This window comes from Pelodiscus sinensis, chromosome 10 (genome assembly GCF_052426305.1).
Source record: "Pelodiscus sinensis isolate ZL-2025 chromosome 10, ASM5242630v1, whole genome shotgun sequence".
Lineage (NCBI taxonomy): Eukaryota > Metazoa > Chordata > Testudines > Trionychidae > Pelodiscus > Pelodiscus sinensis.
Window position 1 is genome coordinate 26,120,911 of NC_143061.1, and position 19,041 is coordinate 26,139,951.

Here is a 19,041-nt window from a genome sequence, read left to right on the forward strand (position 1 = left end):
TCTGCAGACTCCTGGTGGTCTGCAACGGTCCATGGAAAGTTTAAAAGTAAGGATTGGGACCACCGTGGGACTGGGACTTTCCACCAGGTGATTCTCACCTGAGGCTTGCTGTTCGCAACCATCCGTCCTCCCATTGCCAGCTGCACTGCTGTTTACGTTCCAGGCCTGTGGTGGGCCCAATCCTTACTTTTCTTTTCCTTTTTTTTCTCCCTGAGGGCTCCGTGCCTGGCCAAGGGTGGAGTGCCAGGGCAGGAGCTGCCTTTGGACAGGAGAGCCTCCTCGCCATATCCTCCCTGGATGGGCAAGGGATGTAGGGGGCAGAAGCTCAGGAAGCAACATGGGCCAAGGGATATGCCGGCTGCTGCTTCCTGCCACTCCCCTTGACCCAGAACAGGGAAAGGCAGGGACAGAGAGCTGACAGCCTCCAAGCCTGCAGATGTTCCATCTGGATAAAAAGTCCCAGTGCACCAGCAGTTTACCCTGCTGCTCTGGGAAGTGCTGTGGACTCTGCTGGGACACTTGTTTGCTTGCAGAGTCTGCATTCGTTTGCATGGAGGCACAGAGCCTCTCAGCTCCCATTGGCTGTGAACAGCAAACAGCAGCCAATGGGAGCTGAGACGCTCCATGCCCTGCAGTCTGCCCGTCCCTCAGCCTGTGCTGAAGCTGACAAGCTGTGACTGTCCTCTGGAGTTGGCTTATAAATGGTCAGTCACTTTTTACCATTTTTTCTCTCTTTTTGAAATGATCATGTTACGTGAATGCGTCACTCCACTCCAACCATTCAATAAAGATATATGGCACCTCAAAGTGGTTACAGTTCAATGTGGACACCCGTATTCTCTCTCAATACTACTATATTTGTTTAGATAACATGAACTATTATACATCTCAAATGATTATCAAGCAATGGAATGTTTGAAAATAGTTATAGTGTTGGGGGTCTATAAAATTTGCATAGATCGAAAAGGGGTCCATATGCTCAAAAAGGTTGGGAACCACTGTACTAGAGAATGAGGGGAAATGCGCTCTCTCTAAAGTATCTGCTTCTGGTCTAATGGCTTGTCTAAAGAAGAAAGTTGCACCGATTTAACTGTGCTGATGCAAGGGATGAAGGAGGCATAAGATGCTCCCTTCCTCTAAGGATGTGGGATGACGGGGGAAAACAGTGAGAGGGCAGGGCATGGACAGAAACTTGGCTCCTCCCCCTCCAAGGCTGAGCAGCGGAGCTGAGCTGGCATAGAAAGAGAAGTAAGCTGCAGAGTAACAGCAGTTTACTGCTCAGCCCAGAGCCAAGGGAATGACCAGGTAAAGAATTGTGACTTTCAGAGTCACAATCCATCCCTTGGTCTCCAGCTAGCGTAACAGAGTTGCACACTTCCCCTTACTTAGCATGGGCTGTGATGTCACAAACTAACCCAAAAGAACTGAGGGTATGTCTACACCTCAAAGTTAATTCAAAATAACAACCGTTATTTCGAATTAACCTTACGAGCATCTACACAGCCAAACCGCTATTTTGAAATAAATTCGAAATAGTGGAGCGCTCATTTCAAATTTGGTAAAGCTCATTCTACGAGGAATAACGCCAAATTTGAAATAGCTAATGCAAAATAAGTGCTGTGTAGACACTTATTTCGAAATAGGGGGCCTCCAGCCTTCCCAGGGTGCCTTGGTGGCCACTCCAGCCTCAACCAAGAACACTCCTCTCCCTCCCCGGAGCCCTTAAAGGGGTAGACTCTGGCCACAGTGCCTGTGCCAGCTCCAAGCCTGCCTACCCAGAGCCAGCAATCACTGCCCCGACTCAGTGGCCCCAAAACATGAGCCAGTAAGCCACTGACAGCCAGCCCTCCACCACTCCCCAGGAGCAGTCTGCCAGGGTCTGGAGAAGGCGGGCACCTTCCTTATCCAGGGTGGAGATCAGGGTGGACCTTACTCAGGTTTGGGGGGGATACCCTCAACGTCCATGATCTCTGCACTAGACGGAGGAACGTGGCCATCTATGGCAGGATAGCTGCCAACCTGGCCACCAAAGACCACATGCGAACCCAGGAGCAGGTTCGCATGAAAATCAAGTTGGTCCAGTGAGCCCCCAACCCTGAGCTTCCCCTTCCAGCTTGCTTCTTTCTCCCAGGTTTTCCCCCTCCCCTCACGCACTCTCTTGCCTCCTTTCTCCAGTCTCAGCAGAGTTTCATACCCTCCCCCCCGTTTTGTTAAATAAAGAGAGTTTGTGTTTATGAAAATACGTGTATTTTATTTGACATCAGGAAGGGGGGTTAGGGAGGAGTAAGTGGAAGGACGTGAGGGAGGAATGAGGCACAAGCCTCCAGTGGGGCAGACCAGGGAGGCTCTTAGTGCTCCTCAGGGTGGAAGCTCTCCTGTAGAGCCTTCTGGATACTGACAGCCCCCCAATGGACCTCCTGTTTGGCAGCCTGCAGAAAGTGCAGCCAGGCTCACAGCAACGCATTCACGAGAAACGCCAGAGTGCCCAGGGGCAGTTCCGGCTCTATGCTGCAGAGTGCTGTGCTGTCCCGAGTGTGGGCAATCAGAGCACGCAGAGACAAAATGCTTTGCTGTCCCTCAGAGGTAGGCAAGCGAGCAGGTAAACCAGAGAACCAGCTGCCCTGGGTGGGGTCCCTTTAAGCACAACCCTCAAATAGTGTCAGGCAGCAGCCACACAAATAAACTCCTGATCTGACGTCCTGCCGGACCTGGTTCTGGCCAGCCTTCAAGGTGATTCAGCGTCCACTCAGTATGGACACTCTATTTCAAAATAGCAAAACGCTATTTCAAAATGCATTTTGTGTGTAGATGTGTTATTTCGAAATAAGCTATTTCGAATTAACTATTTTGAAATAACACTGTAGTGTAGACATACCCTGAGTGATTAATATTTGTAGAGAATCTCCCCCCTCCCCTTTTAATTAAGCCGTGGCATTAAGAGCCTTAGTCCTCCTTCCATAAAAGCCATTTCCTTGACATTTTGTATCAGGATTTTAATACCATCAGCATCATGAGCTGTTAATCACCATTAAGAGGTATGCTGACTTTTCATTTATTCTGGATGCGTTTCTCCATACATCTATAATGAAATGCACAGAGTGGGGGTACATGTGAAGTACTAGCAACACATTTAGATTTGTTAGCCTGATCCAGTTCTCTCCCTTGTGAATGGGACCCCAAAATAGGGTCTCTATTTCTTCAGTGTGGCTACTGAGCTGGAATCTCAGCTGGTGTAAAATTGGCACATGATCGTTCACAAAAAAAAGTGTGAAATTCTTGCTAAAAAATAATATTCATTCTCTCTCTCTCTCTTTGATTTGTTATTTAAAATTTCTGGGCAAGGGCCCACTTTCCTCTTTGTTTACACAATGGCACCGGTGTAACTACCTAATGACTGACACTGGGCAAACACCTCCTCCTCCTCAGCTTAAAGATGGCCAGGGCTGGAGGCCTTGCAGAAGTGATTAATCACTCTTTCAGAGGTGGCCCTGCATGTGGAGCCCTCTTTGTTCCCTGCTCAAGCTGAAATGGGGATAAATGCAGCCAAGTACCCTACATTCCTGGCAAGAGTACAGGTACCTGCTTGAGAGAGGAAAGAGGGGAAAAGCACACAGATATCCCAGTCTCTCTCATAGAAAATATGAGGTTCTATATAAAAAGCGTTGGTTTGTTTTTTAGAAATATAGTTTTTAGTCAGGTGTCATTATAGGCAGGGTGTGGAGTAGAGCAAAACTCATCCCAGTGGGATGGTGAGTGTTTCACATGGAGGGGAGTAGCAAATTTTCACATCCAATTGCCAGATCAGGAGATCTGGGACCAAGTTGGCTGAACGACTTGTTAAAGTCTGCAAACCTGAGCTTTGCTCATTGTACTGTATGGTATGTCCAAACCTTAACAAACCCCCAGGGAACTCTAGCAAACAGGAGAGGAAAAAACATGAAGCACTATGAAAGAAAAGACTTGATTTTCATACATTGTGTGTCACATTGTTACCCTGGGTATAAGTTACACCCCAATTTTACAAAGTTCTTGGAGGGCACCCCAAATACTTACAATTCTCCAGAAAGATAAAATTGGGGTGAAGTTCAATAACTTTGTAACAGGGTGGGGGTACTAAGGCATTGGGGATCAAACATGTACATGAATCAAATTACAAAAATCAATATGGGTACTCCAGATTTACATCAGATTAACTGAAAACAGAACTCAATACATTTCTGTTGTTGTACTGCTTTAAAGGCTGAGTGAGGTTGGCAGCAAATAAATAGGTAGTTAAAGTGAAACTTGACTTGGTAAAATACTCCAACACATTGAGCAAGACATGCACTTACTTCCCTGCTGCGTACACCTCAGCTGTATCAAAGAGATTTACTCCACTCTCATAAGCGATTGTCATTAGCTGTTCAGCAACCTTAGGGAAGACGGAGACCTACGATTAGTCAAGTGGATGCAGAAACAACCCCAGCATGCGTGGCATGCTACTCACCATCTGGTCCAAGGAACAGGACAATGACCTTGGAATCCAATCTGGCACAACTGTAAGTCCCCACAGCCAACAATGCCAAATAAGGTAGCTGGTGCATCTTAGCCCTTTGTCCCACCAAGGAGCAGTGCAGTTAACATATCTGTCCCAGGATGTGCAAAGTTGTGGCAATATCCAATTACTTTATTGACAGTGTTGGAGCTTTCCCGTGTCATTATTGTCAAAACGTGATTATCTGAACTACTGTTAATTAAAACTCTGTTATCCAAAAGTCAGACACATGCCCAAGTGTATTGATTCGTTTTTAGCTGCATAGTGCTTTAATCAGAGTCACTCAGTGCAAGTGCAAACATACTAGAATCTACTGCCTCCCATAGATACCTGTCTGTAATTCCGGAGTCCCCGCTACTGGGTTCAGACAACAGGAGGCCAGAAGACAGGCTGTGACAAATAGTTGTACAAGCACGTTCCAGAGTCAAAGGCCCACCATTCTCAGTGCCCTGACTCCATCCCACAGTTATTCACATCTAGGGGCTGAAGAAGCATCTTCAGGAGATTTCAAGTGACAGAAGCATGCGAGTGGAGAGGCAGTGTTAGGTAGCTGGGACATTACCCCAACAGGGCTTTACAGAACAGTTTTAACACCTTGACTTGCACTCAGAACCAAATAGGAAATGTTACCATTAATGACTATAGTATGTTAGGGCCTCAACATATCTTGGGAGGGGAGAATTCCCCATGCTGATGGGCCAGCAAAAAGGGCTGAAGGTGCATAGCCTTGAAACATTCTCCCAGCCAGCCTGCAGAGAAGAGCACAGGAGGTGACCCATTAGGTGCTGTGGAATCCTGGGGGGAGGGCACAATGCCCATTTGGTTCCTTGCTCAAGTGATACAGCTTTACATTGCCCACAGAATAAGCCCGAAATGCAAGGATACTTCCATATCTCTTGGCTTCATATTGTATTCAAAAGATAGCACCTCTAACAGAGCAGCATCTCCTAACATATACTGGTGCACTGGTTCAGTACTGACACAAGGGAAGCATGCCACCTAACTCACTACCGTCAACCTCTGCAGCATCTATACGTTCCCTGGATGTCTCCCTTGATTTAGCCTGGTGTTGCTAGATCTGATAGGGGCAGAGCACAAAATAAGTTCCCCAATGGTGGGATAGAATTTGCATATATTGCCAAAATGCCACTTTGGATTTTTGTAAAACACAGCAGCCATAGTCCTGCTGTGTCTCCACTGAAGCCAATGTAATTGCCCCCAAAGTAAATCTGGTCCCCAGAGTGAACATAAAATCAGGTCATGGTGATTGGCATAAACTATACATATTTAATAGTCGGTTGATGGAAGTCAGGTAATTTCTCACCACTAGTAGGCATTTGAGAATGCTCACAGAGTTAATTACAGGTATCACAAATGGTTATAGATAATTTTTATGTGGGATTTATTATAACAACACCCAGTGGCATCAGCATGTCAATTGTACAAATTCTGTTTTTCAAGGGTTTGTAACTTGCCCAGTACTAGCAGCAGTAGGCTCAAGATAGCCAAACAAAAGTTGTGTGCTTGTTTTACAGGTGCACTGATACATTAAAGTGAATTAATTTGTAAACAGTGCAGCACATACCACAAAACAATGGAATTGAGGACTTACCCTATTTAAGGACAAATTATGGGTATGTCCTTAAATTGTCCCATTGTGCCTATGCACCAACATAAGATGTTACAGGCACATAGCACAAGGCTAAATACTGTTCTCATTTTCGCAGGTATAAATCCAGCATAATTCTACTGAAGGCAGTGAAGTTTCCCTAGATTTTCAACAGCATTACTAAGGGGCTGGCAGTCAGCATTCAGTCTGAAAACTCAGTGTGTGTGCTTGGATGCTCTGTAGGGAAGTGGGGGAAAGAATCCTTCCCTTCAGCTGCTGATCTGCTGCAGACTTGTGTTCCTCACTGCAGAGGTTTCCTTGTACAGCTCTCCCTCAGAAGCGCATGGGTCACACTCCATCTGGAACTCCAGTATGGGTATGTCTAGACTACATGGCTCCGTCGATGGAGCCATGTAAACTAGTCTACCCGACATAGGCAAAGAAGCAGGAATTTAAATAATCCCCGCTTCATTAAAATAAACATGGCTGCCACACTGTGCCGACGATCAGCTGATCCGGCACAGCGCGGCAGACTAGACGCGGATCTGTCGGCTGGGGAAGCCTTTGCCGATCGATCCTGTAAGCCTCGTTCCATGCAGCACTGCAGTGGTGCATTGATTGTACACTGCCTTACTTTGATAATCATTTTAACTGACTATACAATACAGTGCGGCATTTTCAAATCACTGCTGCAGTCCTTGGAAAACATCCCATGCTTCAATGGAGAGCAGCTGCAACCAAGCACAGAGCTCTGGCCAGCAAAAAAGAGGGATAGAGAGGAGCTAGCAGTTCAAACTCTTCCCATTTTCTAAAGGAAAACAATTGTTTTAATGCAAGTAGTTCACACAACCACAGCCAGTCCTGGTTACTTATACAGTTAATTGGTTTATGACTGAAATGGATTGTGAAATGTAAAATTGGCTGGCTCAGTAGTCCAGTTAGTAGAGCTGCCCAGTGTTAGGAAGAATCAAATTTCTTCTGCTCCAAAACCTGGCAATCCTCTCTTAGGAACTTAATTTCATGTCACAGGCAGAGGGATTATGAAGTCAGTATGCTTATGCATGGACCCCAAGGAACGCACAGACAAGACTTTCAAAAGTGTCTAGTGATTTTGGGCACTTTGATTCTTGGTGCCCCGGTTGTGACACCTTAAAAAGGCTTGATTTTCCAGTAAGTGCTGAGCTCCTGTCATCTTCTATAGAGTCTCAGGTTGGACCTCCCACCCCCCAAATCACTACTCAGCTCTGGGAATATTGATCATATATTCCTGTCCACCCGAGTCAGAATATGAGACAAAGTAAGATGCATCTACTATTTCAATATGTCCTCAACTGAGCATACCATATACATACTGTATAGAATATTTACAGTATAAATTTGATTTGTTTTCTTAAATTGAGAGATCAGAAAATGTGCTCTCAGAAGAGCAAACTTCAGAGACTGAGGATGAACTCCCAAGCACTGAAAAATTACAATCACAAGTGGACACAAATAGAATGTTAGGACAGTAGGACTTTCCAGAATTGGGTATTTGTTTCTTAACTTATTCAAAACTCCAACCTGTCACAATGTTGCTTCCACTCTGATACCAAACACACGACTACAACACGTTTTAAAACGATGGAGTGTCAGATTAAAAAGCTGAGGGGTAGCAAGCTGCAAGCACAGGCTCAACCCTGCAGAAATAACATCGTGCACCTGAGTAGTCCTATTGAAACCAATGGCAACTTTTCCTGCATGTAAAGAGAAGCTCATGCCCTAGTCAGCATGTTGGAGTCCAGGTTTAGGACCCACCTTTGCACTCTGCTCACTAGATTGATGGAGATCACAAATCACACACTGTGCAGAAAGGACATTCTGGTCCTCTTGGGGTCACTGATACTGCTTGATGGGAAGTGATGATGAGAGTTGTATGCATCATTATACTGCATTTTTTCACATACACCATATACGCCAAGGTCTGGCTTGGGCTGCACATAAATAAATCTATAGGCCTTTAGGATCAAATCTGTTCTCCAACTGGTGATCTCAAAGCCTACCGAGTGAAAGCGTTTAAAGACTTTCCCTGTAACATTTAGCAGTTATAGGAAAATAGTTATTTTGTACAAGAGCCTTGGCTTTACTTAGCTCCTTTGCAAACTCCAAAAACCATTCAGGCAAGATGAAAGTTGACTATTTAAACACATAAAAAGAGCACAGAAGTAAAACAAGCATTTATATTGAAACTGTGATTGAGTGATAATGCAAAACAAATTTAGATAGACCCTATTAAAGTCTCTCTCCTCTGGGAGTTAATATATCGGCATCTCTTGTTTTTATTAACAATCTTTGATAAACAAAGAAAATTAATTTTACTCTCAGTCATGATGCACGAAGGACATTCAGTTATCCTCTTTTTAATATAGAGGCAAAATGGAGGAGAGACAGGATGGAAAAGGTGGGGGATATGTGGTCACTGGGGATGTTTTTGGAACACTGGGGCACTGCAGTGGATGCTGTGGCTGGCAAGTTGAGCATGACAACAGCTGCTTGGACTCTGGTTCATATTCTAGTCAAGGATGTCATCCATTTGGATCCTTACTCCTTAGACAAGACAGCCTTGGAAGAATGTTGCATAGCTGATGTCAGGATTCGATGAAAAGCCAAGAGAGTGAGCAAGAGAATAGGAAAAACAGGGGAAGAAGGGCAGTGGCAAAAGCAACTAAAAAAGAACAGGGAAAACAATACAGGATCTCCAATGCCTCTTCACCACAAGCAGTTAGATATCTCCAGAATGAAAAATCTTTTTACAGTTACTAGAAATGAAACCAATAGAAATGTAATAGTTTTCTATGGATACTAGTCTGTGAATCTATGGGAATGCAATTTACAAAGAATACAGTTCTTATGTTTTTTAATCTTCTTATAACATTCTATTACAAGGGATATAATTCCGCAGTAAATTCCATAGGATACTAAAAACCTCATTGTTTTCCATTTAATGCTCTGATTCCTAAAATTTATAGAAGGGAGGGTTTCCATTTTTGTTGATTTTTGGTGAATTAATCACTTATGAAATATGCTGGGTTGACAGCCTAGGAGACCCAAGTGTTCTACTGATCCACAGGACAGATCCAGCACAGCAACGTGAACTTCCTCATGTGATTCTGCCAATATGACAACTCTCTAGCGATGACAGAGGAGTTCAGTTCATGGTTCAATTAGTCCTTGGTAGAATGCAAATTAGCATCAAACATGATGGTGACTGACATGGACACCTGGCATCTAAAAATAAGTATCAAGACCACCAATCTACTTCACAATGGCCATTGAGATGCTATCTAATAACAATGATGGGCTGGTACCAACCTGGGATAGACTTGAACCAATGTTGCATCAGTATTTTGAAACTGATATTTCCCCCTATATTAAAATGTTTTTAAATGACCACATTTAACTAAGTGAGAGTGCAAAACAGATCAGGCCAGATATATCCAGTAGGCTTATTCCAGAAGTCAATGCACATCACCCAGAGATGAGCTCAGCCCATTGTCCCCTGACTTAAATGTCAAAGATCAGACTGGCTGACTCACAGAATGCCAAGGTAGGAGTTCTATAAAACTGATAGCACCCGTTCAAATGGTTTTACTTAGATTTGATTTTAACTAGACCAATGTTCCTTGCAAGCTGAGCGCTTGGGCAGCCACCCAAGAGAGATTCAGCTGATTAGCTGGGCACCCACAGAAAGCATCATACATTTCTATTGGTGCACATCCATACATGCCTCAGTGCACATAGCAAAATGTTTTCCACACATGGATGGAACAAATTAGAGGGAACATTGCTAGAGATGGACCTGCATTGCAAAGTCCAGATCCAAACTATCCCAAAATGTGAAAGTGGAGAAACAGAGGTTCAGATCTTGGATTTTCATTTAGGCCCAACCCTAGTTTTAGCTGATAGGCTCACTATGAAAAAACAAACCCCAGAAGGCATGAGGAATTTTTAAATGATCAAGATCAGGGATGACTAAAAGCCTGAGCCTTACATACCATTTGGAAGATAAAATGGTTTCTCTCTCTTAAAAAAAAACCTCTCTACATCTTAACACACAATACCTCTCTCCTTCTGCAAAGGTTATTTCAATTTCTCTGTCTTGGTAATTCAAGTGAGGCTGCTGCAAGTTTTTGTTATGGATGACTCAGGTCCATGAAGTTTGCAAAGCTTAGTAAAATACATTAGTTATGCGGTGCCTTTAAGAGGTTATTAGCAGAGATTAAGAGCCATCTGTGATAGCCAAGAGTCAGTGTTGACAGTGGAAAGCCCAAGGATATTTTTAGTTGTTTTATCTATACTTTTCATGTCAAAATCTATCTGCCACCTCATTATAAGCTGACATTGTGCCTATATTTATGGCTGTACTGGATTACTTACATTATGAAAAAAGGTTCATACTTCTACTGTGGGAACAATCAGATTCTCCTTACTTACTCAGTGGTAAATGCTGATTCTTCTTTTCATAGCTGTTTGAAATATTTTTTTTAATGGAAAGGTGTTTTTTTAATTAAAGTTAACCTTTGGAAATGTCATAATTACTAAGACTTTGTGAAATGCAGAAGAAGTGCAGACTTTCTGTTCCTAAGTATGATAATTCTTCGTCATTTCCTGTTACAGAAATAGACTCCGCAGAGTCTGCTGTCTCCGGCTTGCTTGTACAAAACATTTGTTCAATTTATGAGTTTTACTTTAACCAAACATTACTTACGTCATCTGAAATTTGACCTCCAAATGTGACCCATGTCCCTAGAAAAAATAAAATCATTTGTTACTGTTAAGGATTTTTTAAACTATACAGTACACTGTATAATTATAATAGTTTTCCTTAGACATTCTCGTGATGATGATTTGTTTAATGGCTAAGCTCTGTAATAAGATGTGCTTGTTTAAACTTATTTGGCAAATGAATCACAGAAAGTCTGTGTTTTCATTTCTTAAAGAGGTGTGTAACAGAAAGGTAGGGTATCCTTCTGTCTGGGGTGGAGGGAGATGAAATGTCTTAAAAAGAGCACACAGCTGATGGCTAAATCAGTTTGAAAATAGCCTGAAACTGATATGATCCCCCTACTTAGCTCAAATGAAAACTTGTCAAGGATTGATAGGTTTCATCTCCCTATCTTCTAGCAAGCTTCTTTTCCATAAACCTCCAGGAGGCCTTCCTTGTTCTTAAACCACCCCTAATGATGCATCAAGTTCAAGTTTCTGAGTCTGCACAATCCTATTCTTGTTTCTACCTCTGTTCTCTTTTCTTCCTGTCTACATACTCACAGGGACATATTCTCAGCTGGTAAAAAGTTCAATAATAATTTACATGTGCTGAGACTCAGCTCCAGCACTCTGTTTGCTTCATTCAGGCTTCCTGCCCAATCAACCATTTTGTATCTGCCTCCCAGTCTCATGTTTGCATTTCCATCTCTGCTGCTTCTTATGTATGGAACCATTTTCCGGCAGGGATGTTTCTGCTAATTGCAGAATAGTTCAGAAATCTGACAGGATTACTACATACATCATGAACAGCTAAATAAAACTCCTCCTGCACCCCTTTTGGCTGTTTTCTATCTTTCTTTGCCACAAGTTTATTTGGGGTAAAATGGTAAACTCAGCTGTGACTGAATTTGTAGATGACACCAAAATTTAGAAGAGTAGTAGTGTACACACACACACACACACACACACACACACACACACACACACACACACACACACACAGAGCTACACTTCAACTTGAGCAGGGGGATTTTGAGCAGGGGGTGCTAAAGGCAATGAGGGAAGATTCAAGATGAAGATTCAAGACAAATTCCCCAACCCTCTATCCCCCAATCAACATATCCAAACCCTCTGTCCCCCTCTTGCACCCATACTCCCTCCCAGATCTGGCATCCCACTCTCCTGCTCCAGATCATAGATCTGGACAGAGAACTTTGATGCAACCATATTTTATGGGAATACACAGTTCCAGCAAAATTAAAATACCTCCTGAAATTGGCTTCGATTTCACCAGAATTTCATTAAAAAAAGAGAAGGGGGTTGTGGCAGTGTAGCAACATCTGACATTTCTGGAACAAAACTTTTTGTTTTTTGTTGTGACATGACTTTTTGTTTCAATTTTTATTTAACTTTGTATTATAATACATACATCAATAAGATACTGTATCATAAGAAGTCTAAATATAAACATTTTAATTGCCTCAAAACCATTTTGACTGATTCCTCCCCCATCCCCCAAACATTCTTTTAGTAATTTCTTCTTAATGAGAACTGTCTCTCTAATTCAAGCCTGGGCAAAATACAGCCCGCAGGCCGCATCTGGCCCACCAAGCCACTGGATCTGGCCCACAGAGGCAGTGGGGAGCCCCAGGGTGACTCCCCTGCTTGTCCCACAGCCACGCACACCACTCAGAAATGCAGTTATCCAGCCCCGTTCCTGTTTCAAAACTGGAGGGGAGGGGAGAAAGCTTCAGGAGCTGCCCCTACACCGGATACAATCCCATTATCTGGTTCAATAGGAGCTGCCTGTTTGAATAAAAGGCAGCCATGGAGAATCTCACCCCCCTCATCTTGGCTCATTTATTCACTCAGTTATTCACGTGGATGGGCAAGCAGGCTGCCTGGCTGGGAAACATTTTAAGCTCTGTAAGCCTTTAGCTCTGAAGGCAGGCAGCTTGGTTTGGTTGCTGGCTGGTAAGTCTCCTGGCCAGAGCCTGCCTCTGGAATCCCAGCCCCTCTCTTCTCCAACCCTCTGTCCCCCCCATCAACATATCCAAACCCTCTGCCCCCCTCTTACACCCATACTCCCTCCCAGATCTGGAACCCCACTTTCTGGCCCCAGATCATAATCCCCTCCTACCCTAGGTCACATCCCAAACCCCTGAATTCCAGTCTCCTGCCCTCTGTCACAACCACCTCATTTACCCAAACTCCCTCCCAGACTCCATTCTCCCTCCTGCACCCCAATCACCAGCCTATGCTCCCTTCTGCACCCAACCTCCTTCCCAGATCCCACGCCACCTCCATTAATATCACGGAAGAGTGTGGCCTTCGACCACTTTCCAAAATCTTGGAGTGGCCCCCCCCATCAAAAATTATTGCCCACCGCTGCTCTAATGAGTATATGTTTCAATGGGAACTGTCAATGTTTAGATTTAATTGGCTACTTATTAAACCACAGCATTTGTGGTACCAGCATTTAGAAGATTGCTTCATGAAGTACAACTTTTACTGTTTAAATTAGACAATATAGGTAAAATTACTATGCCTCTAAAAAGAATTGAAGTCACACACTGCATACTATGATTAAGTAATAAGTATACACTTTGACAGTCTTTGCTTCTGTTCTAAATATCTGAGACTATACAACATGATAAACACGATATGGAAAGCAGAGTGTTGAAGAGTGAAAAAAGGAAATATAAAATTATCTTTTGTTCTTTGTTACCTAGTTACCATGTCAGTTTGAATTACAGCACAATTATTCTTTTTGCAGCTATTCAGGAATTGCATATTTACCACATATAAAATTGACATATGTAAATGTAGACAAGTCTCAGAAGGGTAGCCAAGTTAGTCTGTATCTGCAAAAACAATGAGGAGCCCTTTAGCACCTTAAAGATGAACAGATTTACTTGGACGTAAGCTGATAAAGTGGATTTTACTCATGTAAGTTTATGCCCAAAGAAATATTTAGTCTTTAAGGTGCCACAGGACTTCTTGGTGCCTGCACATGTAGTATGTATCAAACGTGATAACATAATTACTTACGATGAGCACTATACATTTAAACAAGGAATTTGACAGAGCTCAGAGTTAGTTATACTGTAGTTAGAAGATAAATTGTATAGAGAACCTACTTATACAAAACACAACATATATTGTTAGAGAAGAAATAGGTAACCCAGGAGCGGATGGGGTAAACAGAACTGCTTTATTGCCCACACAAGTTAGCCTCCGATCCCCATCACATCATTCTGAGTGGCAACAATTTGGCAACAATTATACCCATTTATCTATTTTACAGTAGTATGGTAATTCACACGTCTATCACTACTTTCCCTAAAACCTTATTTTTGTGTATTCATTCCCATACAATGAATATAAATAAGCAGGTGATGAATATTATTATACCCAGCTCTAATTACTGTTTACAGAATTTCTAATTAAATCAACACTTTTCTACATTACAAACTTTCCAAATCAGCATGTTACAGAGATTACAAGAAAAGTAACCCTGAAATATTTTATACAGAGCCAGTGAGGGTAAGTAAAAGACACAACAAAGAAGAACAGCTGCATGCTTATCTATTTTTCTAGGCTGCAAAAATGAAGGAAAGGAGCATATTTATACATCAGAAAGGATCATATCTGCTTTGACCGGACTCTAATTTATCTTTCCAGACTGCAGAAACAAAGAGGAAAAGTATGTTTAAGAGCAAAGCCTGCTGTGGCTGAAGTCCTTAACCACTAAAGTTTAGTCAATGTATGTTACACTAACATACAGCTGCCCAGTTTTGTTTGTTATGTGGGCAGGCACATGCTTGACAGCTTGCATCAGTTTCACACATCCTCACCAGGAGTGACTATGTTGATGGAAAATGTGGTACACTGCAGGTAAGTATTCTAGCGTGCCCTGCGCTAGCACCCACCACAATGCAATGCTTTGCATTTGACAGCAGTTTCTGTGATATCAGCAACTTGTAGATAAAGGGGAAGGGGCTGGCATGGTATACCTAAACTTTAGTAAGGCATTTGACACGGTCTTGAATACCTCCTGATCAATAAACTAGGGAAATACAACCTAGAAGGGGCTACTAGAAGGTGGCTGCATAACTGGCTCGATAATCATTCTCAAAGAGTAACTATTAACAATTCAGAATCATGCTGGAAGGGTATAACAAGTGGGGTTCTGCAGGGGTCTGTTTTGGGACCGGTTCTGTTCAATATCTGCAATGATTTAAATAATGGCATAGAGAGTACGATTATTAAGTTGCAGATGATACCAAGCTGGAAGGGATTGCAAGTGCTTTGGAGGATAGGGTCAAAATTCAAAATGACCTGGACTAGAGAAGTGGTCTAAGGTAAATAGGGTTAACTTTAATAAGGACAAATGCAAAACACTCCACTTAGGAAGGAACAATCAGTTTCACACATACAGAATGGGAAGTGATTGTCTAGGAAGGAGTACTGCAGAAAGGTGGTTAAACACTGGAATAAATTGCCTAAGGAGGTTGTGGAATCTACATCATTGGAGATATTTAAGAGCAGGTTAGACAGAGATGATCTAGACTAGGGGTGTGGAACCTTTTTTGGATCGGGGGCCCTTAGACAAAATCGGTGGGGTCTGGCTCTGCACTCTCAAAAGTAACAGGGCTTTGGGTGGAAGGGATGGGGTTGGGGGCAGCCAGCCCTCAGTGCCACCCTAAGTATGCCATGCTATGGCCTCCCACCCCAGGCACCCCTGAGACCCATCCAAATTGTGTCATATGATGTTCCAGCAGCAATTTAAAGGGCCTGGTGTTCCAGCCACCACCACTGCCTTTTGAATTGCTGGGCCCTGGGAAAACTGCCATCTTTAACACCCCCAATCCCCATTGGTGGGCCTGCAAACAACTCCTTCGGCTAGCTGAGGAAGACAAGAATCAACTTTCAAAAAACGTAGCAAAAAATCACAATTTCTTTGATAATTATTTAAGTTAACGATTTTCCAAGAATTATTCAACTTTAAACCACTATTTTGACAACTCAAAAACCATTATAAAAAGAAAAGGAGCATTTGAATTTTTTGAAAGCCCAACTTCAATTTTTGTTAAACTCCAATGAAACTAAAGAAATCTCAGAAATGGACTTAAAACGTGAAATTCTCCTTCAAAAAACCCAAAGGAAATAGAACTACAGGTTGAACCTCTCTAGTCTGGCACCCTCAGGAACTGACTGGGGCTAAACTAGAGAACTTGTGGAACAATGGGAGGCCAATAATGTCTAGTAGCATTACACATACTTCCACTGCTTAGTAGGCTCTTAAAGTCATTTAAGGCTAAATTACAGGTAAATAATGCACAGAACACCGAGGGCCAGGACTGGTGACTGTAAACAAACTCTACGGAGCCATTGGAAATATGACCACACCCATGATAAGAGGACATCCAGCTAACTAAAATCATGCTGGACCATGGATGTTGCCAGACTAGAGAGGTTCAACCTGTAGCAAGAAAGAAAGAATTCCAATTCCACTGCACATAATACATTAGCTCCCAAGAACATGACATGGAGTTAGTGAAAGGTTGACAGCAATCAACTTTGATTCTTAACAAGTCTGCAAGAAGTGTAGTCTCCTAAAATTTCATGAAATATCATGAAATTAGGTAGGAGAAGGATATAAAACTCTGAAATGAGAATCTCTCTCACACATATTCATACACTGCTCTCCTGCTCAGACAACAAGTGTTCCACAACTCCTCCCATACACAAAACCAAGGAAACTTCCCAAGACTTTACATGAATTAGTGAGATTAAATTAACTAAGTTACTTACCAGGGGTTAGATTCTAAAACTCTTGTAATGATTTTATGGGCATATAAAAATGCTATTGTAATTTAAAATACCACACAGTTCCTTTTGTTAATTACCAAATAGTGAGACCTAATTATTTCTGGAAGGGAGACCGGAACTAAATATTGGTAAATAGAGAAATAATGGGATTTAACAGGATTTAAGATTCTTAATATTTGTTAATAGGCAGTTTTTATGACAGTTCCTTAAACTGCATTTTCTAAATAATTAATTTAAATATTGTCTCTTAGTTCTTAAAATTTAGTTAGGATTGTCTATAAACTATCTGGTTATTAGCAATAAGAAACAATGTTCACCTGCTCTTGCACAATTTTGACCAACTATACACAGATTAGTTATCTAATAAGATTTTAAAATTGAATTTAAAAATGTGGGGATAGCATATACTATGGTCTGAATTTAACACATGAAGAATGTTCTCCAAAGCGAGTTCACTCAAGTAGTAATCTCTGTTAAAACATTTCACTGAGAAACATGTAATTGTAATGAAGAGACTATCATTTGTGTTGTTTTGCTTAACGTTGTCTTTTCCTTTTTTTTAAATAAAATACCCATAATTAATAATGGTGATTATTTTGCAGGGCTTTAATCATGGAGTCCCTACAATATATAAATTAATCTGTGACTACAAGAACGAGAGTCACATCCCTGAATTGGCAATAAGGGTATGTCTACACAGCAAAGCTATTTCGAAATAGCAGCACTTATTTTGAAATAACTTTACTAGTGTCTACACAGCCAAACTGCTATTTCAAAATACATTTGAAATAGTGGAGCACTTATTTCGAATTTGGTAAACCTCATTCTACGAGGAATAATGCCAAATTTGAAATAGCTATTTTGAAATAAGTGCTGTGTGGACACTTATTTTGAAATAAGGGGCCTCCAGCCATCCCAGGGTGCCCTGGTGGCCACTCCAGCCTCAACCAAGAACACTCGTCTCCCTCCCCCCATCCCTGGAGCCTGCCAGCCCAGAGCCAGCAGTCACTTCCCCGACCCAGTGGCCCCAAAACATGAGCCAGCAAGCCACTGGCAGCTAGCCCTCCACCGCTCCCCAGGAGCAGTCTGCCAGCTCCCAGGAGCCTGCCAGGGCCTGGAGAAGGCAGACACCTTCCTGGTCCAGGGTGGAGATCATGGACCTTATACAGGTTTGGGGGGATGCCCCCAATGTCCATTATCTCCTCACTAGATGGAGGAACGTGGCCGTCTATGGCAGGTTAGCTACCAGCCTGGCCACCAAAGGCCACATGCGAACCCAGGAGCAGGTTTGCATGACAATCAAGCTGGTCTGACGAGACCCCAACCCTGAGCTTCCCCTCCCACTTCTTCCTCTTGCTTCCCTCTTCCAGCTCCCTCCTCCCAGGTTTCCCCCTCCCCTCTCCCATCCTCTCTTCTCTCTCCCGCCTCCTTTCCCCAGTCTCACCAGAGTTTCATTCCCTCCCCCCAGTTTTGTTAAATAAAGAGAATTCGTGTTCATGAAAATACGTGTATTTTATGTGACATCAGGAAGGGGGGTTAGGGAGGGGTAAATGGAAGGACGTGAGGGAAGAGTGAGGCACAAGCCCCCAGTGGGGCAGACCAGGGAGACTCTTAGTGGTCCTCAGGGTGGAAGCTTCCTTCAGGACCTCCTGGATACTGACAGCCCCCGGATGGCAGCCTGCAGAAAGTGCAGCCAGGCTCACAGCAACGTGTTTATGAGAAACGCCAGAGTGCCATGAGGCAGTTCCAGCTCTATGCTGCAGAGTGCTGTGCTGTCCCAAGTGTGGGCAATCAGAGCACGCAGAGACAAAATGCTTTGCTATCCCTCATCGAGGTAGACAAGCAAGCAGGGAAACCTGAGAACTGGCTGACTAGGGGGGTCCCTTTAAGCACAGACCTCAGGGAGCCTGAGGCAGCAGGCTCACACAGTAAGCCCTGAGCTGGTACCCTCCTGGGACTGGTTCAGGCCAGCCTTAAATGTGATTCAGAGTCCACTCAGTGTGGACGTGCTATTTTGAAATAGCAAAAAGCTATTTCTAAATGCATTTTGTATGTAGACGCTTTGTTTCAAAATAAGCTATTTCAAAATAACTATTTCGAAATAACACAGTGTAGACATACCTTTCGAGAAGTAGTTAGTAAGAGTTGGCCTCCCATTCCGTGTTTCTCTAAACTAAATATTTTAGTAATTTTTAAAGTAAAGTTACTTGGAATCATTTTAAATTATCCATTTCTATACTACAAGTTTGAAAACCCAAATACTTGTTAAGTCACCTCTTCTCTCTATATATATTTATATTTTTCTTGTATCTTCTTGAAA

At 42.7% G+C, this 19,041-nt stretch overlaps 1 protein-coding gene across 3 annotated transcripts in view; it reads right to left on the bottom strand.

Moving 5' to 3' along the window:
- The window catches only part of KCNAB1 (potassium voltage-gated channel subfamily A regulatory beta subunit 1), a 245,173-nt gene that overhangs the window by 66,712 nt on the left and 159,420 nt on the right, over positions 1-19,041 (bottom strand). For all 3 annotated transcript variants that reach the window (XM_075937758.2, XM_006123474.5, XM_006123476.5), the window contains 2 exons: positions 10,888-10,925; positions 4,332-4,411 (listed from right to left, as the gene is read on the bottom strand). In XM_075937758.2, the coding sequence (XP_075793873.2) occupies positions 4,332-4,411; positions 10,888-10,925 (118 nt within the window). The remainder of the gene's footprint in view (positions 1-4,331; positions 4,412-10,887; positions 10,926-19,041) is intronic.